At 38.7% G+C, this 27,250-nt stretch overlaps 1 protein-coding gene across 4 annotated transcripts in view; it reads left to right on the plus strand.

The window, feature by feature from the left end:
* The window catches only part of LOC139688994 (fatty acid synthase-like), an 86,724-nt gene extending 77,197 nt beyond the window's left edge, over positions 1-9,527 (plus strand). For all 4 annotated transcript variants that reach the window (XM_071586280.1, XM_071586277.1, XM_071586278.1 and 1 more), the window contains exons 29-38: positions 322-505; positions 728-876; positions 1,094-1,341; positions 2,102-2,409; positions 3,030-3,223; positions 4,437-4,709; positions 5,113-5,426; positions 5,991-6,308; positions 6,456-6,698; positions 7,646-9,527. In XM_071586280.1, the coding sequence (XP_071442381.1) occupies positions 322-505; positions 728-876; positions 1,094-1,341; positions 2,102-2,409; positions 3,030-3,223; positions 4,437-4,709; positions 5,113-5,426; positions 5,991-6,308; positions 6,456-6,698; positions 7,646-7,759 (2,345 nt within the window). In that variant the 3' untranslated portion in view covers positions 7,760-9,527. The remainder of the gene's footprint in view (positions 1-321; positions 506-727; positions 877-1,093; positions 1,342-2,101; positions 2,410-3,029; positions 3,224-4,436; positions 4,710-5,112; positions 5,427-5,990; positions 6,309-6,455; positions 6,699-7,645) is intronic.
* The last annotated feature ends 17,723 nt before the right edge of the window (positions 9,528-27,250 follow it).

The following is a 27,250-nucleotide window of genomic DNA, read 5'->3' on the forward strand; positions in this document are numbered from 1 at the left end:
TTACTTCATTCCTGATCAGTTGATACATTTAAATTTAAATTGGATTTTATCAACTCTGTTTTGTAGCATCTTCTTTCTAATTTTTTTAAAACATGCTGAAAACCTTTGCCTCAAAAATATATTTCGTATTTATATGAAAGAAAGTGTGTATTACCTGATTGTACGCAGATAAATAAAATGCATCCAGGCATCATTGGCGAATATGTAATCAAGAATTTTGAAATAATTAGAAATTTCATAATTTTTTAAATGTTTGTTCGAGCACAAGATGAAATTTCATTATAGTGACATGCTTTAACAGACTTTATCATTTTCATCTAGGTATGTCTATATTTTTGAAAAATACCACCTTCCATGGCATTCTTCTTGATGCACTTTTTGGTGATGCTGGAGGAGAAGAAAAGAAACAAGTTGTGAAGCTAGTGTCAGAAGGAATAAAATCTGGAGCTGTGAAGCCCCTCCCATGTTCTGTGTATTCAGAAGCTCAAGTGGAACAAGCTTTCAGGTAATTGCGAGTTTATTCATAATGATTCATCATATGTATATTATTCATGTTAGTACCTCTTATAAGTGCTCCATGCATATATTGGTTATATGCATTGCTACATGTATGTATACATGTGCATAGTATGCTTTTAATCTCATTATTGACTCTCAAACACAATATTTGATTGCCTAACTTCATGCGTATTTAGCCACTTTTAATGGCTTTGTGTTTTTGCCTCAGGTTCATTGGATCTGGGAAACACATTGGAAAAGTTGTGCTGAAAATTCGCAATGAAGAACCTGAAAAGGGACTAGTAAAGGCTTCTCATAAACTTGTGCAAGCAATCCCAAGGACGTACATGAATAATGAGAAGGTGTACATATTAGTAGGTAAGTTCATCGACAGTTATTCTTTTTTTCATTTCATGTGGACATTGTTGATTTGCATCACTTAATAAGCTTTTTCTAATAATTGAGTGTCTGGAAAATATTGAGTATGCTTCACATTCTTAGCCAGAGTCTGATGTATCTACAGGCCTGTATATATAGATCGAAAGCTTTAAAATTACGCATCATCTAATGTAACTGGGTTATCACCCTCCCTTAGGTGGTCTAGGTGGATTTGGTTTGGAGCTTGCTGATTGGCTAATTACAAGGGGTGCAGCACATCTTGTTTTGACTTCACGAAGTGGAGTTCGAACTGGCTACCAGTCTTTATGTCTCAGACGCTGGCGTCAAGCAGGCATCAATGTTCGTGTCTCAACAGAGGATGTGTCAAGCCTGCAGTCTGCTGAACGTTTACTTAAGTTTTCTGCAAAGGAAGGACCTGTTGGAGGAATATTCCATTTGGCAGCCGTGAGTTCCTCATTCTGATTATATTATTAATGTTGTAAGGTGGCTTTTTTTATCAAGTATAGAATTTCACAATGTATCATGCATACTTCATTCTTGATATCACCCATTCCATATATTCCATTTATCTGTCGAACAGATATGCATCCAAAGCAAAATTCGTTTGCATTTTTAATTGTTACATAATATATAAAAAATTGAGTTTTCTATTCAACAAAAAGTAAATTAATTTTAGTGTAGTGGTGGCTACAATTGCCAGTTTTTTTATTCGCTCTCAAGACAGTCTAGCAATATTATCTGTTCCAAATGTTGATTCTAAAGCCTGGCTATTGGTATTATTCCTTCCTAATGTTTTCATTTTGAAAAATATCAGGTTTTCAGATTTATTTTTGTTGTTAACACTTACTGTGTACACTATTACCTCATTATTGAAATTGTCTGTGTGCATGGTCACTTCATTTCTCAACATTTGAAGTTACAGAAATTTTTAGTATGTGAATGCAACATTTTTCTGGGTAATTATCTTCTATTTTTAATTAAAACTACAATGCTGGACATTTACTGGACCAAAATTTCCAAATCTATTTTCCCATTAGACTGTGAAAAAAAACTGTAATCATGATATCATTAGATTTCATGCAAAACTGCTTTGTTACAACATTCAAGTTTTTGGCTCTTGACTACCAAAGACAGAAGGGATAACTATTTCTTCCCAAGTCTCCCAGGAGTGCCATTTCCTAAGTCCTGAATCCTCCTCTTGTAGGTCCTGAAAGATGCTTTCATGGAGAACCAGAGTGCAGCTGACTTCTCGGCAGTATGGGCCCCGAAAGCTAGAGGCTTGCATTATTTGGATCAAGCATCCCGATGCCATTGTCCCCAGTTGGACCACTTCATTGCATTCTCATCAGTGAGCTGTGGTCGTGGCAATGCTGGTCAGGCTAACTATGGTTTGGCCAACTCTGCTTGCGAGAGGCTTATGGAAGCAAGGCAAGCACAGGGTCTTCCAGGGTTGGCCATCCAGTGGGGAGCTGTAGGCGATGTTGGGATGGTGGCAGAGGCCATGGCTGGAAGGTGAGGAGATATTTTTTACATCCTGGGATCAGAATCCATAATGATTAGTTTTTGGTGCCATAATTGTTTCATTTGGAGAATTGCATATTTCTCGCTATGTGAAGTAATTCCATCATACAGCCTGTAGTATTATTTCCTGCTTCATAAATGCTTCCTTATTGCAAAATCTGTCACCCTTTCATTTGTAATAGTAAAACTTGTGTTCAGAGAGAATTTTCTGAGGTGATAAATAATTTATAGTTCTATGTTATCTGAGGTTTGATATAATTTTCATTTATATCATGGGCTCCATTGCAGTAGCCGATTTCTAATTCATGAGAGTTAGGGATAAGATATTGTTCTTTCTTCAAACTTGAACCACAAGGGCAATAATCTTTTGTAACATTTATTAGTTTTTGAGGATTTTTTCTCTCAAAAGATGCCTTTCAAGTTTATCAGATACTAAAATAATCGTGGAATTCTTTTTAGCTCTCTAACATATGCTTTGAATGCAGACACGTATGTTCACTCAGCAGGGACGTATAAAATTCCATTTTCATTTCAACAAATAGCTTGCAGTTCTATAATCTTTGCTTGATAGGAGATTAATTTGTACTGATCCTTTGTATCATGCCCAACAGTGCTGCTGTTGGTGCTAATGAAATAGTGGTGGGAGGAACATTGCCGCAAAGAATGACTTCTTGTTTGGCTGCCTTTGACACATTCCTTCAAAGACCTGATCCTGTGTTGGCATCTCTTGTCGTGGCTGAAAAAGGAGGAGGGAGCCAAGCTGATGGAAAAGTCAGCTTAGTAGATGCTGTTGCTAACATTCTTGGTAAGAGAGTAAAACATGCTAGCATTTGATCAACACCTTGCTTTGTTGCTCTTGGGGTATAGTGAAGCAAAGGCTTAAAGGTTGCATTCAACTCTTATGCCATGCGGACTACATACGAGGGTCATCCGGAAAGTAGTACCCGTTCGTGCCGCATGAAGTGCTGACGACGCGAGTAGCCGCTGGACGAGGTCAGATAGCTTCAGTGGCTTGTCTGCCTTCTCTGAGCCAAGTTGCGTGACGCTAGCATTGCCTGTGTTGTTTCTGTGATTGTTTACAATGTTTAAAAAAATTGAGAACGCCGCCAGTTGTGAAGTGAGGGCAGTGATTAAATTCCTCAATGCAAGAAACGTTCGCCCATGTGATATTCATCGCCAATTAAAGGAGGTGTATGGAGACAATGTAATGGACGAGTCGTCTGTTCGGCGGTGGTGTCGCAACTTCAACATGGGGAGGGGGAACACACACGACGATGAGCGTTCGGAGAGACCGTCTGTCATTACAGACCAACTGGTGAGCTCAGTTGACGAATTCGTGAGGAACGATCGGCGCGTCACAATTGATGACATCTGTGAGCATTTTCCCAATGTTTCTCGAACAATTGTTCATGAAATTGTTAAACACCATCTGCATTATGCAAAAATTTGTGCAAGATGGGTCCCTCGCGTATCTCAATGAGCTGGCGACGAAGGACTATGCAGCAGGAATACAGAAACTTGTCACACGTTATGACAAATGCCTTAATTTGCTTGGAGATTATGTTGAGAAGTAGTTTAAAGTATCCTCTTTCAAATAAAATTTTTTATGTTTGTTAATATTTACTTTTGTGTCTTTATTTCACGAACGGGTACTACTTTCCGGATGACCCTCGTATATGCCATAGGCAAAAGTTTTTTCCCTTTGATATACCAAAACTCAGATCTTTTTCTGAGTTATATCCACTTAGAGTTAGTTTAACTGCATTCCAGTGCTTGTGCATCAGCTATGTTATAGTATATTTTTAATATGCCATTAATAAGCCAAATTCTGAATATCAAAAAGGCATTTCAGTGTAAAACAAATGTAAAATTTTTAATTTTTGTTATATTGCATTTTTTGCAAGTGACTTAATGAAAATTTTCATGATACGAATTTTCTTTGGTGTGTTCAAGGAAAATTTGCGGCAGCCTATTGATGATTGTAATTTTACTTTCTAACATAATCTATTTTTCTACAGGTATCAAAGATGCATCAACCGTGTCAGCAACAGCAACACTGGCAGACCTCGGGATGGACTCAATAATGGGAGCTGAAATTAAGCAGACATTGGAGCGTACCTATGACCATGTACTGAGTGCACAGGAGATCAGAGCAATGACTTTTGGGCAGCTTCGTGCTCTGGAGAGTGGTGTAGCTGCACCTGCATCAGCGCCAGCAAAGAAACTGTCCATTAGTCTCTCAGGAAAGGCTGCTGCTGCTGTGTCAGCATCAGTGTCCAAGGATATTGCTGGTAAGCTGAAGCAATTTGAGCTATCTCACGAATGCATTGTATAGTATTGTATTTATCTGCGCAAGAATCCTAGCTAAATTTATTTAAAACTTATAAGTGCTTATTCAACTTTGAAAATATTCTTACTCTTAAATATATACTTTTCTGTGGTGTAATTTAAAATTTATACCTTATTTGAGGTATGTTGGTTTTTTGTTATGTAGTGTGACTGATATATTGTGAAAAATTACTTTGACCTGTATTATATATATTGCATCTTTTAGTGTGTTTTTAAAAATATGGATAATATCATATACACCCTCTTAAAGGCAATTTCTTAGCCTTTCTTTTCCTCATCAAACAAACTTTCATCATGTTGGTGTTGCATTTTTAATAAATATGATTTTTTTGTGTTCATTAATAGTTAACGGTGGTGGACTGAATGGCAATGAATTTGATCACTTGAGACGATCTCGAGAAAGCTCTCCTCTTCAAAATGAAGTTCAATTTGATCCGACGCAACCTCTCATGCCAACAGAAGTGCTGGTTCAACTTCCATCTGAGAATGGAAAAATAAACCCAAATGCCAAGCCTTTGTTTGTTGTTCATCCCATTGAAGGTCTGGCAACGGCCTTAATTCCTGTAGCCAAGGAGATGCAGTGCCCTGTCTGGGGATTGCAGTGTACTGCAGATGCACCACTCTCAACAATTAAGGATCTAGCGGCATTTTACATTAAGGTAACCATGCTGATTGCTGTAGTTGTTACGCTGAAAAGTTCTGCTATACTAATATGTTTTAACTTATTTCTGAAGTATGACTCCCCATTAGAGTTTTTCATTTAGTTCAGAAATGTACTTTGATCGTTTAAGAGAAAATATTTTGTGTACGCATGTTTTTGAACATTGAAAAATTCTTTCGTCTTGATTCTGTGAAAAACTAGATTTGTCATATTTTTAGTCTCTTGATGAGACTGAGCTCAGAACTGAAAAGTATGACCATAAAAATGATGTAAAACTGTACTATGCTTCTTCATTATTATCATTGTGCACATGTGTTGAAAATTACTGATCCTGCAGAAAGGATTGCAAGTACTTCAGATTACAGGAATGAGGTTTATCCTCAAATTTGATAGGTAATCTGAAACAATGTTATGCTTATTCATTAGACTGGTTGAATGCCAGTCAAATAGTGGAATTTCAAGTATTATTATGTATTCATAAAATACAATTCTGACTAATGACTGTTTGAATAGCTTATCTAAATGAAGACTAAAATTATAATTTCATGTTTTTCCCTATCAGCACATGAAGAAGGTTTCTCCCAAGGGTCCATATAGGCTGTGCGGATATTCTTTTGGTGCTTGCGTGGCTTTTGAGATGGCATTACAGCTGGAAAGTGCCAAGGAAGAAGTAGCTGGACTGGCATTAATTGATGGATCGCCCTCGTATGTAGCAAGGCACACTGGTAGCCATCGGGCCAGGCACATAAAAGCGAGACGAGCTGCTAACTCATCAAGATCGAAAATCGATGACTTGGCAGCCAAAGCCATAACTGTGGAGGAGGAAGCTGATGCATTAACTTATTTCGTTCAACAATTCAGGGATTTAGATTATCAAAAGGTAAAATTTTATGATGCTTTAATGTATTCAAATGTAAAATAAGTACTGCTGTACCTTTTGATGTTGCTCAAGTACTCTAGTTAACTGTACATACATATATTTGAAATAATTTGGTGGTTTCTGATGGATTTTTTTGTATATTTGTAGACCAAAGCCGAGCTTCAAAGTGCTCCTAGTTGGGAGTCACGCCTCAAAAAGGCGACTTCATTCCTAAGAGGATGTGTTCCTGAAGAGTTTGAGTCTGATCTCTCGAATGCAGCCGAGTCATTTTATAGGAAGCTCTTGGCTGCTGATGCTTATTCTCCGAGTGGAAGAGTTAGGGGTCCAGTACAACTTCTGCGGGCGGAGCATAATTACGTGACTCTTGGGGATGATTATGGTCTTACTCCAGTAAGTGAAATTTCAACATTCCTCTATCATCTCAATGTTGTTGATTGATCCAATAAATCTTAGCGAAATCACAGCAATTTATATTTTATACAATGGTGATAATATATTGTCATTTGTAAGAGGAGACTTTGAAAGGGAAGATTTTTCTCTTTGGTGACGGATTTGGTTAAGAATGCAGCCTTTTTTTTAATTGAAAGCCATCATACTTTGTGGTTTATCTTTAACAATGACTTTACATTCATTGAATACCTTCTTCATTTCAAGGTAAATTTGCCTTTAATACCACGCTTCGTTGCTGAGATTTTGCTTTAGATTTCCATTTTTGACTTTTGGCATTTTGATATATCTGTTGTGTTACAATAAGTGCTGGCAGTAATTGTAATTGATAAGAAAATGCAAATGATATAGTTAATTTTTTTTTTGTGACCCACCCATTCAGTCAACCTGGTTTGTCAAGCATGTAGGATTCTATCAGTAGAAAAATATAGCGGAACAGATCCATTCATCAAAAATGCAGTCCCGCATTGCCTACCCTTTGTCTTAAAATTTCTATATTTCCTTCCATCTACATGCATGCTATTCAACTGACAAAGAGTTCCTTAGCATCTGAAGGCAATGCCAAAATGGTAGAACAAAAAATATTGCATTTAAATATTGTGCATTATCATCAAAAGTGGGCAATACCTATTACTACACGTTGCTTAATTTAGGGTAGCAGGTTTTTTGTACCCTTTTATCTGATATGTGAATGTTTAACTGTATTGGAAAAAGGAATACATCAAATTGTCGTTAGTGTTGTGCAACCGAATTCAACTATTTAAGTATGTCAAACCAAATCAAACGTCCTTTTTAAATGTTTTTCCATTGATTAAACTGCTAGAATAGACCCACTTGTGAGCACCATCCATGTTTTTCATCTTCACTCAAATTTTATAATTTTTTTTCAGATGTGTGAACAAAAAGTGGGAATACATGCTCTGAATGGAAACCATAGGCAGATAGTCCAAGGAGAATATGCAAAGAAGGTAGCTAACATCCTCACAAGTGTTCTTCAACTATAATGAAGAAGTAAATTGATCAGGGCATTAGACATTTTTAAAGAAATAAAGGAGGACTAAGTGCATATGTGTTTCTGATGGACTAATAATGCAATGAATCAAAGGAATCCAGCTGGAAGTCATTGAAACAAGGCTATCACGAGTGGGAATACAGAACAATTGAGAATTTTCTGTACTCCACTGACCTCAATTATAAATGGCAACTGGCATCCGTGTGCATAAAAAGTCTTGATGCTTTTGGGTAAGAATGTTGGTAAAATTTGTCTAAATTTTGTACAACAGCACGGATAAACTGCATGTAGTCCAGTTTATGCGTATGTTTAATCAATTCTGGTCTAAACGCTTATGTAACATTCCTGAAAATATGACGAAGCCCTATGTTGTTCCATGTGAGACCAAGTAGGTTTGAAGTATTTCTACCATGTGTCCATAATATTTTTAATAGCATCATTCTATTTCAACATGCAGTAACATTTGGGATGAGCGTTCCTGAATTTTACTTAGTATATTTACATTCACCAAATGTAGGAAACTGCCAGTTATCTCAATGTAATAACCGGCCTGATATTTAAGTTAAATTGATAATTTGATGGAGGTTTTTATACTGGTTGACTTCATACCCAAAGGAATTTCTTTTCTTGAATCTCACACTTGAGGAAAATCTAATTAAATGGCAAACCAATGTTTTTTTTTTAAAGTTAATATGTATTGTCTGGGGGAATGAGTGACTTGCATTCTCTTTAAATGAATGCAAACCATCTTTGTTCATTGCATCTCGACTGCCTTTGTTGTGGTACAAGTAGCCATCACAAATACTTGAGTTTTTCTTTAACTGTGCACATTTTTTGGGATATGTCTTTTGCTTTTTGTTAATATATATGCATTTATTACAAATTTCTCTTTGATGGGTTTGTAATGACATTAAAGGTAAAAGCTTCCCAAAGTGCCGACATGACATTCTATGACTGTTGGCAGCTCGTGTCTCAGTGATTTTAAGTGATGCGGTCATATCTAATGTAAAAAAAATAAAATTTTTCTATAAATTTTCTCCCCTGGCCTGAAATAAAAGTGTGTTAAAATTTTTTTGGTCCCCGAAGACCCTGAAGTGAATATTATTTTTTTATTTACTCACTTCTTCGAAAAATATTTTGTTTCCAGTCATTTTGTAAATGAATACTGTTAAAGAGTTTATTATTTTGACTATTTCTTTATGAAGAAAAAAGATCATCTCATTTATGTATTTGAGTTGTATGAGATAAAACAAAGCCATGCTGGTCATTGTTAAAGTGTGGCGATTTCATTTGGCGAAGTTTCATCAGTTAATGGCTTATATGAAAAGTTGACCATTAGTGCACTGTTTGCAAACATTAAAAAAAAACATATCAGTACCTATTTTATTGCTGTAATTTATTCATTGCATTCCTGCACCTTTCTCTTGATGGCATTTTTTTATAAACTGCACTTAGTGTAATTGTTTCTGGTCATAATGTAATAGGATCATCAGTTTTTTGTTAAATTGAAAATGTTTTTCAAAAACTGTGATGTGTATTCCTTGCACAACATTAGGTGCAAACTATTTAATTTCTTGACTTCATCTAAACATGCATTTAATTGTGCTCAAAGATTATATAAATAACCCAGCAATGTGATATAGTTTTGTATGAATGTGTGTGTGTGTGTGTTGTACAAATTGTTTAATATTCTCAGTTGCTATGTATTGCTGTTTGCCACGAAGTCCAATAAATAAAAGCTTAAATGTGACAACAGAAAATTCTATTTATTTTGTGTGTCATTCGAATACCTTAAGAATTGCCACGATACGATGATGATGCATTGACTCTTGGGATGATAATCAAGCTTTTAAATGTGTGCTAAACGTTTCATCCAATCATAATGTCATAACACTTAAAAACCTCAATTCAATAGAGTTTTGCGCGGCATTTGGAAATTTTATGATTGCAGGCACCACTTTGCTAAGTGTACCAGGTATTGTGAGGGGTTTTTTCCTTAAGTTGTGAAGCTAATGTTTATTATGTTCCCTGATTATGTTTTCTCTTTTTCAGTCACCTTCAATAATTCAAACGCTAAAATCAATAACATGTTTCTATTTTATGATTTCTATTGAAGTTATCACCTCTTGCCGTGTTGTGGAAGGTGTTTATTTTAACTTAAACCAAAAGTAATTACTAAGAATATAAAAAAAATGTTAATTTTTCTAGAGTAAATGGAGGAGTTCATGTATTGGGAGATGATATTAGAGATAAATGCGCATAATTGTGGGTTCATTAGAATAATAATTGCATTAGCATAAGAGGCATTCGAAGAAGAATAGAATTGATGCCAAATATGTACACTATGCAAAGATTGTGAAGAAAATATTAGGAAATTATTTAACATGAATTGTAGTTTTTTATGGATACAAGCCTCAGTCTTTGAGGCAAGAGGGTGAGCTTGGAGATTGGAGGCTTTTGAGACAATGGGTGTGGTGGAGAATGACTAAAATAAGTTAGACAGAGAGTAAGACAAATACAGGTTCTAAATGGGGTGGGCAGAGAGACATTACCTCTGGGGGTTATTTGAAAAAGCTATAATAAGCAGGTGGAAGAAATAGAGAGTTCTTGTGGAACATGAAGGCCACGATAGAAGGGAGAATATGGGGAAATTGGGCTAGAGGAAGGAAAAGAGTGGGCTCTTCAGTCAGCATGATTGTACTAAGTAATTGAGTTGTAAAAGAAAAGGGCAAGTTCCCATGATACTTGGCAACAATAGTGGTTGGTTAGGGACCATTCAAAACCTACCTTTAAAATTAGTAAGATGCCTGGATTGATTGAAGCAATTTTGAAAATTAATGAAATTGATATGATTTAATTAATTATATGAATGTAAAATCATTGTACCTACTTCTGGTAATGTTACTCCATTGCTTACTATTGTGAAGATAGCGCCAGTAGTCAAACAAATTACATACTGCATAATTATTTTTCTTTAATTAGCATTCCTATTATCACATAAAGTAATTAAATATTTCTAACTTTATTATGTGGTTATTATTGGCAACAAAAATTGTTTAAAAATGGAAAATCTTTTGGTTGGTTATAGAACTTTTTATGTATTAGTTGGGGACAATATGGATAATCAGCACCATAAGTCATTTGTCTTCAAACATGTGCAGATTTCAGCCGGCCAAATTATGGCAACTATAGGTATACATGTAGTATGTCTTTGAAATATCTTCACATTTTCTGGCTGAGACAAATTTGTTTTTAATTTCAGAACGGTGGAGTATGAAAGAATAATTGTTAATAGGGAGGGAATGGGATGAAAATCTTATTAGTCTCAGTCAAGTTTTTCATGAGCATAATTTATATACAACCTATTATCCTCTTTTCACCAAAAACCTTAAAGATTTTTCCTGTGCTTTATTTGCAGTAGTGTGCTGAGTTATGATTGGTTTTTGATGGACACTGGAACTGCACACTACTGTACCAAAACCCTTACTCACATGACACCAAATACCATTTAATCCTATTCTGTATATTGTAATAAATGATAACTTAGATCCACATACTTCCTAACTTTCTTAATTCCATCCCAAAGTGCCTGTTTTTTCCCTAACTCTACCTCGCTTTCTCAGCATTTTCAACTCGTGTGTCTTCAGCATCCTATTACTTGTTAGCATCTCACACATCCGCTAATCTTATCCTCTAACTTAAACTACCAAGTTCTGAGCCATACAGGACTACACTCTAAATTATAGTTTTCATTTGTCTTTTGTTTATACCATACCCCAAGGTGCCTCTCATCACCTCTTTGTACAAGCTCTTTACCTAACGTGTTTCTTTGTTTCAATCCTGATCTGCACAGGATTGCATGTTTTCAATCCTGGGTTGCCTGTTCAAAAACGAGAACACAAACATGAAAAATATTCTAACGTTCAATTCCCTGGCAAAAACGTTCGGTTTCGCATTGTGTCATTTGCTCTCTACTCGTCTGTGCCATGCTTTTTTCCAAAACTGGTCAGCTTTGCAGTCTCCACGCAGAGGGTTTACTGCTGTCATTATCGCCACTTCCATTGTCCCCCTCCGCCGGATTCTCGAATGTGTAAATAAGTAACGGTCACTGCTGTAGTTGGATGTGTACTAACTGACCCAATCTCTCTCTCTCGCTCTGTGCGTCTAGACATTATGCGCCTCTTTTGTAGGTGTGGGTCACTTCTGTATGCGGCGCGTCTCGAAGCGAGCGGGCAAACCAACTTTCACTGCGAGCGTCACACTTAGTTCGTTGGTTGGCCAATTGACACCCGAGGGTTGCGTTATCAAGTTTTTGTTTCACCCAGTTCCAGTCTCTGATCATCCTCATTTTCCACTCGGTATTCCGTCTCGGTCTTCTGTTTTATTGTCGGCATGAAACAAAATGCTAAGCGTCGATGGAGATCGAGCCCAATGGGTGGCTCCTTGCTAGCATATAACCCGTTGATGAGGGTGGAAGATGTTTTAAAAAACTCAGGCATATCGGTCAACGGTGTATTTCAAACTTAGCAACGTATCGGTATCCGCTAGATTTAAAAGATATGGCGGCTGTTGTCTGCCTTAATTATCACTGTAATCTTTGTTGTGTTTCGACCTTTTATGGTATTTGCTAATTAATTCTAAATATACCGGTAATTTTACCCCGAGAGACGGGAAAGTAACCGTATGTAGTCATTATGGTCTGAGTAATGTTTCTTATATGTATATCATAGTTCTTAAAGTAATTTTCATATTATAAGTTGCCACTAAATATGGAAAAAATCATTAAAAAATAAACCGCAATTGTTTATCGGAATATTGTACCAGTTATATCTATACATTGGCTTAAAAATAAATGAATATATATATATATATATATATATATATATATATATATATATATATATATATATACACCCACATACATACACTTGTATATTGTATACCTGCGCGTGAGTGTTTGTCTCTCCCTGTGTGTGTAAATATACATGAACATCATCCATAACATTGAGCGTGTATCTTAGGAGAGATGAAAAAGGGAGTGATTAGAAAGGCACAAACCAATATAAGCGTGACAGATTCAAATGAAGAAACGCGCTCAGCTGATGTGATGTGGTTAACCATTTAAAAACGCCGTGGTCTTCGAGTAGTTCCCGATGGCCTAATTCCTCCTCGGCTTCGTGTTTTGAGCAATCGCGCCTTCGCTACGCTCACTAAATCCGATGTATAATGCGGCTAATACCAGGCTACACGGCTCTCTTTTAAATATATATATGTAAGGGGTGACACACAGGCGGGGGTGAGGGGAAGGAGTCTATGACTCAAACTGCGCCATTGACAATTTTTAGGGCGTTTGGAGAAAATGAATTGACCCTTGAGTATGAAATGCAAAGGTCAATTTGATTTGAACATTTTCCGGACTTGTCTAAGCGTTAGCGTGGTAGTATTGTGGGTAGAGCGATGGACCACTCACCTAAGGACCCAGGTTAAATTTCTGTTGATGCCTCTGGGCACCCTCAGCGTCACATAAGCTGTTCGATTTTTCGGGTGCCTGTTTTTTTCTGGGAAACCACATAGTGGCACAGGGAAGGAACTGGCCCCGATTGAATCGTGTGAGTTTTACTCGCAGTTGAGCTTAGTAATAGTGGAGCTCTACCTATAATTGATTGATTTCCAGCGTATGGAATCGATTCATATTGGAAATGAAAAATAGTAACTTTGTGATTCCACTGAAAATTTATTATGAGACGACCCGGGTTTCGACGTTCAACGTCATACCTAAAGATGACGTTGAACGTTGAAACCCGGGTCGTCTCGTAATAAATTTTCAGTGGAATCACAAAGTTACTATTTTTCATTTCCATTTTGAGCTCTAACCTCACCTATAAAAAAACCAACATTTGAATCAATAAGCGTCGTTAATATTGTTGAAGTGGAGCGGTTGAACGATATTTGGATTACTTTGTCATGCTAATTCGAGGGATTCTCACAACATATAATTAGATACCAAATTATTGCAGTGAAATTTTTACTCTAGATAAAGCACATTCTCTGGATACATATGAGAATTTGACGATATACAAGTACGTTCTTACAGGCCAATTCAACTTCCTTGATGTAATTATGCTTCTCTTGAAAATATGTTCAAAAATAACCCAAAGATAATTGACTCAAAAACATCATATTCTTTTGCGTTATTTTCCGACTTATTTTCACTGCCACACGATGGAAAGGTTAAATGGACGCAAAGGAACTTAAGACGAGCAAGTCCTAATTATTTTATGGGGGAGGAGAAGCGATTGTTGGGAGAAATGCAAAGGAGACAGGAAAGATAGATGCTGAGTGTTTTGTTTGTAGGTGAAATATTTAAGACTAGAAAATATAGGGGGAACGTTAGGCAAGCAGGATAGGGGTAAAAATAAGATAGAAATCTTAGACGGAATGGAGGTGGAATATATGCCGAATTGTATGGTTTATTTTATTGCTGGAGTGTCAGGTTTTGCCTCGTTAAGTGAGGCTGAGAAATGCACCTGTTTTCTGACTCTATCCAAAACCTACCTCAATATGTATACCCATTAATGATAATACTACATCAAGGGTAATTATTTCTTCTGAGTGCTCAGCCGAGGGATGGATTCCATCGCCACCTTCCCAAAAGAACAACAAATTCAGAAAAGAAGAAAGGAAATAAACCGAAAATGTCCCTAAATCAACTTATTGGAGCCCATCATGAGCGCTATGCTGCTGCCGTCCACAATTAGGCAGTATAAACAATAGGCACCTCATCCTAAAGCCAGTCAGGAAATGGAGAAAAATATCAGGCACAAAAAAGCGGCAAAATAATCATTGAACATTATAATCAGTAGTGACAGACTCTTAATTCATCACAATCAATCATATTTCGGAAATAATAACATTCATACTTTCATACAGCGAGTTTTTTTGGCAGTGTACTGTCATTCAAATACTTTGCCCACACCAAAAAGCTGTGGAAAATTTCAAAATATATTATTTCATAATATCGAAAAATAATTTTGTTTAAGAACATGGTAGTCCTATACTTCAGAGCGTTAGGATACTGACCGGAGATATCTGGTTCAAATCCGGATGACTCTGAGAATCCTCTGCCTCACTCAAGCTTTTGTGGTCTTTCGGGTACGAAATCTTCCAGCGTGGTCAAAGAGACAGAACAGGGAAATACGAGTACAACCCTGCCTAAATAACCCGTTAATGTGTGAATTTTTCGCGTCCCATTGGGGGCTTACGATTGGTACGGAATGACATCCAAAATCAACAATCAAAACTTGATTACTGCTGTTTGATGTTTGCCTACTTTCGCATATTTATATTCGAATCGTGCATCGCAACCTACATCTGAGGATGAAGGGGGGCGGTTTGAGTGCGCGGAAAATTCAGGAAAATCTAGATATATCATGCCGATTGACCCCAGGGGTTAACTACCTCGCTCTGTGTAGCATGAAGACACAGAAAGATGTGAATCTTGTTATCTCCGCTGTAAACTTCTCAATTCCTGCGAAAGCGAATTTCTTTCTCCCCGAGCGCGCGACTTGACGACACGACCACGAATTAGTCCGTCTTGATGAAACCTCTGCCGATGCGATCGGAAAGTCAACTTACCAAGCACACATTGCGTTCACCTTGCCACTCTGCTCGTAGAGTCTTTCGATCGGGATTGTTTCGAGGGTATTGGCGGTCATCAGAGATGAAAAACAACAGAAAAAATTTTCTTAAGCGAAATAAAAAAAAATGAATCGTGGTATGCACTACTTTAGGACACACGTGTACACAGTACTTTTTTTATGCATCTACATATAATGGCTTTATTCATCCTTTTATTTTTCTGTCGCAAGTACATATCCCGATCGTTGCGAAGCAAATTTTGGAACGACTCAGACGTGGAAAATTTCAGTTTGTTTATCTTGTGTTGATTCACACAGAAGAAAATCCAAATTTAGTCAAACCACCGATAAACCGATAGATTGAAGTTCAATTAAGCACAATGATGAATTTTTCAGCTATGTTAGACGTTGGCAAATTCGACACATCCATATAATTACGATCATTAAATCACTTCTCTCATTCACAAAGTCTGCTGCGAACGGTACCTAAAATTATGCTGGTTTATATTAATGTTGTTTCCTGTCAATATCTTATAAATTATGCGAAATGAGAACAGAATGGTGCACATAATTTTACGATACTATGGAAGCGATGGGATTTATTCTGGCTTTGGGTGGAGCGATTGCGGCGGTTATTGACCTCAAAATTAGTGGAGCAAAAACTTGCTCCACTAAAGATTCTAGTCCTTTTAGCTAATATTTAAAAAATATTAAAATCATCGTTTTAAGGGAGTGAACCTCTTCCCAGCGCTTTATTCTCTCTCTTTCTCTCGTCTCAATCCCTTCCGGTTTACGAGGCCCGGTCTTTCTAGACGAGCAACCAGATGGACAAACAGGAACCGAGAGGCATTTTGTATTGAGTTTGGCAAGAGATAATTCTAATTATGGATTGGAAAAGTTAAAAATGATGTGAAATAGGGCCATTCACGATTCCCAGAGGTAAAAAAAATACCAAGGTGCTTCACTCGATTCCTTCCTCCTTCCTCGAATTCTACCTTTTAATTCAACTCCATTGCTTTTAATCCATATGCCTACTAAATATTTTCTTCGCGATCCTAATTTTTCTACGGACTTTTAGGCGATTCCTCCCTTTTTTTCCTTCTGCTAACGCCAAAGTATTTTCAAGTGCTGATTCCTGAGAGAGGTGTTTGTGAAACCCGTTGAGAAATTCTCTATCTTAGTTGAATTAGGTGACATAGGAGTGGAGTAGGAGTCAGGTCAGACGAGAAGAACTCGACCTGTAAGACAGTGTGGCGTTGTTTTGAGAGCTGTAGGGAATACAGGCGTACGTACTAGCGTTCCAAAACTTCGAACCGTTCGTGATTGTGTGTGTGTGCCACGTGACCCCTTGGGTATCCCGGGGGGGGGGGGGGTGGATCATCTCGACGGGTTTCGAAATCTCACACACACACACACCCTCACCCACACCTCTGGGACGCGTTGGGCCATTACGAGGATTGTTGAGACGCCCGCCGTAAAATAGGCCAGAAAGAAATATACGTTCCCGACGTTTTAAATTTCACGCGTTATGAGGGAGCGGGGGGAGAGGGGTGGGTGAATGCTCACTGGCGCGTGGAGCTAACTGGAATGCAGAACTTCGCGAGAGAAGCGACGCGACGGTGCTCTTCACGCGCGTGACCGCTCGAGCCCTCCGATCCCAGATGTTCGCCCGGGATTTCCTAAGTGTTTCAGTGACTGAGGAAAAAAAAGTATATATTCATTATTTTCCAGAACATTTAAAACCTCAATAACTGAATTATTTTGTTGGCACAAAATTGGGATGTTAGCAGAATTTTTAAGGATTCCGGTCTTCCTTCACCTTTTAAATATACAGTACATTAACATAAATGAGACCCAGGGTATGGTCACGTCTTTCGTGCATCGCTTTGCTCATGTTGAACATGCACATCTAAACTTACGTAAGACGATACCATCCCCCGCTAGGGCATGTGGTGTTGGTGGTAGGTACCAGCCATATATGCTTAAATATGAATATTTATTTTCACAGACATAAACACACGTCATAATTATCATTATTTCAATTTCAAGATTGGTTTACGGCAGCTTTCCATACTTCTCTCTTCAGTGTTGATTCCCTTACTCCCTGACAACTTCCCTGTTAGACCTGTCTCTTGATTTGTAGCATGTACTTGCAGCTTGGTCTTCCTCGAGGGATTTCCACTTAAATTTCATTTTCCATTATGCTTATAAGTAATCAACTTCACCGTATGTCCAATCCAACTCCTTTGCTGTAGAGTTTCTCGTATGGTCCTTTCCTCTTTTGCTCTTCTCTTTACTTCCTCATTCCTCAATTTGTTCATTTTTTAAGCACAATGTTACAATATTCTTCGCCTGTCCATTTTTCCAATGCCCCATCTCTTAATCCATCGAGTGCCATGCTCCGTGCGCGAATGTTTTGACGAACTGCTTCCTTATTTGCAACCTGAGTTTCTTTGAAAATATAGCCGTCTTTTCTTCATAAGCACCTTCTTGGCTCACGGTCCAACTTATTCCATCTTAAGTTGTTCTGCTGCCCAGGTGAAGGACGAAGGATTCCACTTGCTCTAGTTTCACTCCTCGAGTTGTGGTATTAACCTTCAGATTCTCCTATCCGCGCACGCACTTGCACAAATTCATGCCTATCAGTGTCAAGTAGTTCGTTTGCGGCTAATCTTTCACAATTGTATGGGTGGTTGGGTTTCATTTCACTTTCTTTTGAAGCAAGAACGAGTATTTGAATCTGATATTGACGCTGTCTATCTCTCTTATTTTAACCCAGTGCTCGAATCTATCATTGTAATATTGGGGATATGAAATTTACCTCGACGTGGCAAGTAAACTTGAATGTTCAATACCTTTATAGAAGTCTTGCCTGGACCATTCGTCAATGTAGGGGCTCCCAATCTAATTCCCTCAAAATACCTGTCCCGTGTACTCCCTTCTCGCTGTAATTTTAAATTAATCAAGCGGCATTTCGCCGAAGCTTTTCCAATACTATAGTTAGAAATTCCTCCCAACGGTCCCAAGTATTTATCTCACCTGCCCCGTATTCCAAATGTGGTCCTGCTAAAGCAAAGGAGGAAACCCGAATAGCGAAACTCTCACAAATTAATTAAAATTATGTCGTTTGAAAGACAGTTCTCTCAAAGACTGAGAATCCTATAAAAGGTTCATTTCGAAATGAAAGAACTCATGCAATGGTACAATGGACCTCGAGCAGGAAATATAAGAATGACTTTCCTTTGATGCGCACAAGTCTTCGACTTGATTTTTGATCTTGAGAAAGGAAACGTCAGATGAAACCTCCGAAAGCGCACGTCTTAAATGCACTGTGGCTCATGTGATTGGGCTCTTTCTCACGAAACATTCATCCATCACTTTCAACCCGACGAGAATCTCCAGACACGTTCAGAGAGTAGAGAGTTTTGAATTATGATAACACTTTAATGACTTTTGCTTCCTACAGACCGCGTATGCGTCGGGATTTGAGAAAAAGTAATGCACATTTGTTTATTTAAACCGACCTTTGTGGAAGCTACAGATCACTTTTCCGACGTAGTTTTTGTATCTATTCGAATTTGATAAATGCACTGAAGAAATTAATGATTTTAATTCAGGGAAAATCTTAAAATACATCCAGATTTGTTGTTATTCACGTACACTGGTCACTATTTGTTAAGGAAACGAGTTGTGAACAAGAGTTTTCCCCGAGGATTTTTTTCTTTTTGAAGATTCTTACTTTTTTTAATTTTCACTTTTTCACCGAAGATGTTCCACCACCATAAAGTTGTTTGTGTCTACCAGTGATTCGATTTTTTTCTCTTTGGCTTACGTACTCGTTCTAAATAGTTCATTGATCGCTCGTGCAGCTAATTATAGATGGGTTGTCCGTCAAAATGTGTGCCACACGAATAGAGAAGAGTATGAGCCCTAGGAAACATGCAAAGGTTTCATCAACTGAAATGTTTCCGCGAAGATGGTTTAAAGATTCGCCATTATTAATCAAATAAAATTTTCTTTCAAGTAAATTCATTTTCTTCGCTTTTGCTAAAAAGACATGGGCCCTTTTAATTAGGAGCATTATCTTTCCGGGGGATCGGGATGGTGCGGTGGCTAACGTACAGGCTCCCCATCGAGAGGGCTCGGGTTCGAATCCCAGCGAAAGGCGGCGGATATTTTTCAGAGGTGTCTCGATCCCTGCTTGAGGTGCTTTGTGGAGGCACTTTGAGTGAGTACGACGTCCGTCGGATGGGACGTTAAACTGCGAACCCCGTGGCGCATTTCGACAAGAGTAGGCTGATGCCGACGCCGGATTTCTCTCCAGCCGTCATCATGTCCATCCCTAATGGCGCAAATGACATCAGCTGTCGGTCGCCTCCCATAAAAACTACTACTACATTACCTTTCCCATTTAATTAACAAATACTCCCTTCATGAAGACCCAAATCAACGAGCCATGATTAAAATGGAAGTATAAAATCAAAATGCGCATCTGAATTTTCATAAAAGATTATTCCCTCCAGTTAGGTTTGCACATTCTTGATTGATCGAAAATTAATTTACTCGAAGGTATTGGGCTGTATGGTAATGTAGTTAGGATCCACGCTCTTTTCCTAGTATAAGGTACTCGCGCTTCTGTTTATATTAAAACAAGAGAAAAAGTGGACAGAATATGAACTGAGAGTGGAATGGTGAAGGCTAATAACAGAGAGAATGTTAACAATGCAGGCGGCCGTCCTTAAATTACGTAAGGCCATTTTCGGCATTCATCAACACTCAAGTCTGCTTTTTTTATGATCCGTAAGATATAAACCCAACCCTTCTCCCTCTTACGTAATTATCAGTAAAATATTTAATAAAAAAACATGTAACTTTAAAAAAAGGAAAAAAAACACATTTAAGTTAGACGAAAGCGTGAAAGACAACTAAAAAAAATCAGTGGCATTAAAATGCATTGAATACAATGAAACGAATATTTCAAAACTCTTTTAACGTGTCGATAAATGCTTCAATAATTCTGAAGCGACCGTTTTATTGATGAGTGTTGGCAAAATATCTTCTTTTGTAACCAAGGATAATGAAAATGCTAATTTAATAAAAAAATTGGTGATGTAAGACAGCAATAAACATTACGTAAGATTCTTCCTGAAACGCCCCCGTCTCCCTACCGTAATGTGATGTAAGAACTCACTTTATTCCCGACCTTTCCAAAAGTCTTCGTAATTACGGCACTAAGGTTAATAGGGAGGAAAAGAAAAGGCATTTTTAACTTCGTGAAAGGGGTTTGAGTTGAGGAAGGGGATTCAGACGAAGTGTATCCAGCCGTAGAACGGTAACGCTATGTTTTTCATCCTATTCTGGTTACAATTCTCAAAATTTCGTATATCATACCCATTATGACTATGAGAGTCCTATGGGGACTCATTTATTTCGTTTTTTAATGTAGAATCACGTGACACATTTTATATAGCCATATTTTCAACCGCTCTGGGGTGTTTTTTCACCCCAGTTACCGTTCTAGGGCTAGGTTTGTCATTTTTAGGGACACGACGATTTACAACAGTATTTAGTATGAATATTTCACTACAGCACTTAGATCGTACTTTTCATTTCTAAATTAAAATATTCCGTGAATTCAGCTTCCGCTGTGGGATGACCCTCAGTCCCTTAGTGCGATATGAATCTTCCCCTTTCAACTCTTACGTAATTATAAAAAGGGTACTTTTTTCCTAAAAAAAACTTTTTGGGTTGAGCGAAATCATCACCTGTCCACCGCTTGGCTCCATCTCCGTCGCGACTGGACGGTTAGGAATGTGGTCGCTTACCTGGATGGAAAAATTTTCGAGATGGTATTTATTCATTTATCCGAAAAAATAAGCACCTCATTTTGCTGCGTGCTCAATTCGTACGAAATGATTACCATCCGTTTCTGTGTCTTCTCATACGCGAGCGGTTTCCGGATACGATCTGCTCCTTCCTCTCCCGCCCTCTCTCTCTAACTCCGTGCGCCGCGCCTCCTCCTTCCTTCACCACCGCCCCCCCCTCTTCCAATCCCTTCCCTCCCACCCTCCACCGCCCCGCAGTCTCTCCTTACCCCCCTCCTCCAGAATGCCGGCCAGCCGACTCCTGCCTGCCTCCTACCGCCCCTCCTCCCCGCCCTCCCCCTTCGAAACGCCGCCGCAGCAGCTATCCCAAACCCTCAACGCCCCACAGTTCGACCGAGCCCCTCGAATCGGACGGACGTGTCGCGTTCAACTGTTTTTCGTACCCACAATCCTCTTCCACGCCTCATTCTTTTTTTTTAATCCTCACCGTTCCTCCCTTCATTTGAACGGCGGTTCGGTTCGTCGTTGACTACTTTCCGAGGAATTTTTTTTTCGTTTCGTTCGTGAATCATCATCGACGTGTTTGTTGTGTTCTGTGTTTTGAGTGCAACGCCTCCTCTTGCGAGAGAAAGGGGGATTACACCTTTCTCCGTCAAGGAGGTGCGGATGGAATTAAAGAGGGAAGGAGAAAATGAATCGTGGGGTTTATCGCAAGCTTATCCGAGCAGATGAAGTGTGAGCAATAACAGATACGAGAAAGAAGGGGGAGGGTGAGGCGGATTCGGTGATCAGCCAGGGCAACCTGAGGTTCCCTGAAAACGTGTGTTCGCCCCTTGGATAACCACCTCAACTGCACGTCTCAGGGCCGTGGTAAACAGCTTTAGTTGACCGAGGTGCTTCCTGCAGCGTTGAGACTTATCCGCGACGTCCATCCGGTAAGTTCACGACCATTGTCACGCGTGCATTTAAGTCGGAGGGGTCGAAGAGAGGAACCGTAGTAATAGTAGTGCAGTATGAAGTAGTGTTGATAATTTTAGTAGTAAGGGCATCAGTGTATGTATGATTTAACACATCTGTGGGAGCACCTGTGGATCGATAGTGCAGATTGAGGAACGGAAAAGAGAAGAAGGCATGTTCGCTGACTGGGCTGTGTTGACGGCCATCACCTATGTGCTCTTTTGTGTTTATGAAGTGGTGATTCGTTGTGGCCGTTGGAATGGAGGGTTCGTTTTACTGCGCTGCGTTTTTCTCAGTGCCCTTCGATTTTTTTAGAGAGATAATTCATTTTTTGACGTTTTAATGGGTATCGTATTTGTTTTTTTACTTATTTCGGTAGTATGACTGAATGTTGTCCGGGTGTCCGATTTAAACCACACCTTTTCACGACGACAGGGGATGCATTTTTATCGGTAAATTGTGGTCGTCTGCAAATTCCTTATTATCGCTATATTAACCTGTTCATAAGCGATTTGTTTTGTATTTTAACTTTTAAGAAAAATTACTTGTGTGTTAAATGAAATCTTTGCGAAGATGAATCTTAAACCATCTCGGTTTTTTTTAAATTTAGAGCGGAAAAATGCATGGTGAATTGTACATATATGTAGACACTCTTTAGTTTCAGGAGGTTACTTAACTAAGGAGTACTTAAACAAAATATAATGTTTTTATAAGGATGTATTTGTCCACAGTGATTGCCATAATTCCACAGGTGATCAGGACTTTTTTCTTTGATAACGATAACCACGTCCCATTGAAAAATATTTTTTTCCATCTCATGACCACATTTTATAGTAAAGGGAAACGGACGGAATACACTTTATCTGACCATCGCCTTTGAAAATGAATTATCTTCGCATATTTATATTAATAAGGTGTGATTATTATCTTATTTGATCTGGTCGATGAAGTGTTAATCTAAGCGAAATAGATATTTTTACATTTGATATTTTTATGTCATGGTACCATACTATATTAACAAGAATTTAATCGCAAACGTGCTATTGGTTGTACTCTTTGGCTCACTTCGGCTCATTCCTTCTCAGAGAATATTTATACAAGTATTTATTTGAGCGGTTGAAGCGAGAACGGGAGAAGTGCATTTTACTCTTGAAAAAATATAACAGATTTTTTTAAAAATTGTTTCAAAACGTTGAGTTCTAGTTGTAAGATATACATCCTATTTATTTTCAACGTGATCTTTTCTCTCAGAGTTACACTCTTGCAGTAATCTGTTCAAAGCATGATGGGAATCACTTACCTTTATTTACTGATGTTACTGTCGTCCTTTCGTTTCACATAGTCTCGATTTTTTACTGATCCCCTTGTCGCTTAGTAAAGATTCCGTTCTTATGGAAACTCATGTGGAGAACATTGATTTAAAACGTAAGTACCCAGTAGCTTCTGTTGATTGTCTACTTGAAAATTTTAGTCTTCGATTGAGCGTAATGCTAAATTTACCATCCGTTGGGTGAGTCCGTAATTTTGCGCGTATGTAAGACGAGTACTTTTTTTGGGATTTAGGGTTAACGAAGTAAGTTCACAAAATCAACCGCAGGTCATGAATGTAGTGTCCCATTTTCCCTCAAGGCGCGACGCGGGCTCACCACACTGTCTCAGCTCTCTGTCAGGGAAGTCTTTTGACAGTTTGTAAACACTCCTCCCGGATCAAATGTGAACGGGTGCTAATTATTGCCTGGGGAAGACACTTCCTCCTACTCCAGAAGGGATGCCGGTGTTGTTGGCCGGGAGGGCGACTCTCCGTGCTGTTTGCGAACATCAGCGGCAGTTAGACCAAATAATTACCGATGGAACACCCACCGCTCTCGAGCGCGAGGGATGTGGCACTGGGCACGACTTCAGCCTGCACGCCGCCGACTAAAAACCACCGGCCGGCGAAGAATTGGCCTCAAGGACGACGGTATTCAAATCCTTCGTTTATTTACCACCTTCCTCCCCCCCTTTCTTTCCCGCGGCCTCACTTCTCCTCTCCCCCCCCCTGCTATCCTCGTCTTATCCCCTACCACTCTCCCCACTTCCTTACTCTTAAAATCCATCGTCGTGTTCTTCTCAAGAAGGCCTCTCGACGTTCTATTCAACCCGAAAACGGCCGTTCGGTCTGGATGTGTCTCACTACTGCTGGAACTCTCGAGACCATTTTTCCATCAAGAGTTCCCTTTGAATATCTTAATTCACATTCTTCGTGCAGCGGCATCATAATCAGAAATTCCTGAAGAATGCATTACACAGCGGTTCTGTTCTTTTATCAGACTGCCTGTCCGTTCTTCTCGAATCTCTTCTTCTTGCCAAGTTTATTTTGCTGAAACTGTTTCGTTCATCATTGCTCAAATATCCCTCGGGTTTATAGTCCGAGTCCGTCGCTTCTTAATTCGGTGCTCAGTTTAATTAAGCATCCAAACTTAATGTTAACATTTGTATTTCGGCTCGTCTACATCTACACAATGCACCGAAAGCCTCCGCGGGGGCGTGTGGAGGGGCGACTTGTGGTCACGAGTCTTTAATGTGTAAATGTTAACTTGTGCATAAAAATGTGTCTTCGGTGACGTAGGCTTGACACAGATAAGCAAATTAAAAAAAAAACTAGTGCACGCTTTTCAGTGGCACAACTACCTTCTTGAGGGCAAGGGAGGAGAAGATACGGTGAAGTCTCTTTCTTCTCTTTCCTTTCTCTGAAGAAGGTAGTTATGCCACCGTACATTTTGATCTACCCTTGTTTGAGTTTCTTTTTTGTGGGCTCTTTATGTTTTTTCATTGGGCGTGTCACGCATTAGTCATCTTACAGACAGACACCCTCGTACGATATATATGAGTCTCACTTGAAGAAGGCCTCTGAGAGGGCCGAAAGCTCGAACAATTTACCGTGTGAGTGTCCTTTTAAATGTGTCTATTCTATTCTATTTGAGTTATATTGTGTCAGCCATATATATATATATATATATATATATATATATATATATATATATATATATATATATATATATATATATATATATATATATATATATATGGAAGGACGCACTTTTTCACGCATAAAACACTGCATAATGCAATAATGTTTTTGTTCGAGTTAAATTTTAAATTTTGCTCTCTGAGTAAGGAGGTGGGCTGCGTTTGCTTTCGTTTAAATTTGATATCGTGCGAGGGAAGTATGGGCACTTGAATTTGTCAAAGGTAATATCTATCCCTCTTATTTTTTCATGGTGGATAATCTGCCAATGTAATGCTAATGCATCTGCCAAAGTAATGCAGGGACTTCTGACATATCCGAGAAAGTGCAAAGGGAGGGTGGCATTGTAGTGAAAGAAATCAGGAGGAATCCAAGTGCTGACTTCATTTCTGGAGAAAATGTCCGAATATTTCGAGAAATGTTTAATCTTCGGCGACTTCCAGTGTTTAAATCTTTCAGTTTTAAACTTGGGCCCGGTTTAACCTCTGGAAGAACTATACGGTCACGGTCTCTAGTGAAATATATTTAGGAAAAGAATTCTCTTTTGAGGGCCAAGGTAATAATTATATACGGCGGGAAGAGGGGTTTGTCAAGTTTGATTTTATATGTTTTAAGCTCTACCGCGTCCTATGTGAATGCTAAATCAGATAAATGGTGGTTTTAAAACTCTAGGATTTATTTAATGACCACGAATGCCAATTTGCTTAACACGATTAATTTTGGAGTAGTTATCGTTCGAAAATTGGACCATTAAAAAGGAAAATAAAAATTTTCTTTTTTCATGGTGCTTTAATAATTATAGTAATTATATCTCCTCCTTTTTTTGGGCCAAAACATTAATTTTTTTCTTTCATAGGTGTTGTTGCACAGGTCGTTTGGTGGCGGTGTAGTATTTCTCTCGTTCTCTTTTCCAGGAGTCGCGGGTTCGGGCCCCGGCTTGGTGTTTTTTCCTCCTCCTCCTCCTAGGACTTATGCGTTCATCATCGTTTTCAATGGACTTAAAGAAATAATTAAAATAAATTTTCGGGCGGAAAATCCGGTACTACTACGTAAGGTAAATCTTATAAAGCAATGCAACAATTTCAGAGTGTAAAAATCATTCGCCTTGACTAGGATTCGAACCCATATCCCCCAATATCCGATCGAGTGCTTTAGCCACTTAAGCTACCGAGGCGTCCTACTAACTCTGAAATTTTGTTGCTTTTAAAGGAACAAGATGTCATGACGAAATACCGCACATACAATTTCACAGGCAACTCCGTAGCGGTTGACTCCGTTAAAAGTTACTGTTGCGGCATCTCCCGCAGTTTCTTTGGAATTTGTCTTATAAAGCAAGATGGGCTTTAGTTCTTATTTGCGGAAATCTTTGAACTTTCCCGTATCGGGGATATTTCTCTCCTCCCCACTCATTAGTGGATAGTCCACAGAAGTTTGCGACGCGTTTGCCACAGTGGGGCAGCAAATACCACAGGGGGACCATTTCCCGAAATATCATTTATTTTCAGTCGGAAAAAAATCTCCTTCCTCACACCCGCTTTGGCCTCAAATGGTACAAGACATGACGATGAAAATATCACGAGGGCAGCATGCAGCTTTATACCGGCCCTGACCTTTGGCTACGCACAGTTCGGTTTGAGGCGAGCTGCATTGGATCTCTGTAACGAAGCCGAGAGCGACTCGGAGACCTAATTGTGGTCGGCGGAGATAAGATTGATGCGGAAGTGTATAAAATGACCTATCGCGCCGAGGTTTGATTCCCTAGCATGGTATGATTTTCAACGCACTCGCGTTTCCTTCATCAAACGAAGAAAATGTTCGCGCAGAGCGTATTACCTAACAGGATGCGAGGTTGAAGTGTACTCGCCTTCGTTTTCACAGTTTTAATTTCGTCTGATGCGAGTCTTTTCCATCGGTGCCAATATTTCTTTTACTTCCGTGCCTTAAAATAAAATGAACTCCATACGAACTTACGCGTCCCTTGGAAATATGCCCATTCTCACTGCAGGACGAATTTAAATCAACTTTACGGATATTTTACTTTAGTGATAGACAATTTT

The sequence above is a fragment of the Hetaerina americana genome, unplaced genomic scaffold, assembly GCF_022747635.1.
Source record: "Hetaerina americana unplaced genomic scaffold, ioHetAmer1.1.p SCAF_1, whole genome shotgun sequence".
Lineage (NCBI taxonomy): Eukaryota > Metazoa > Arthropoda > Insecta > Odonata > Calopterygidae > Hetaerina > Hetaerina americana.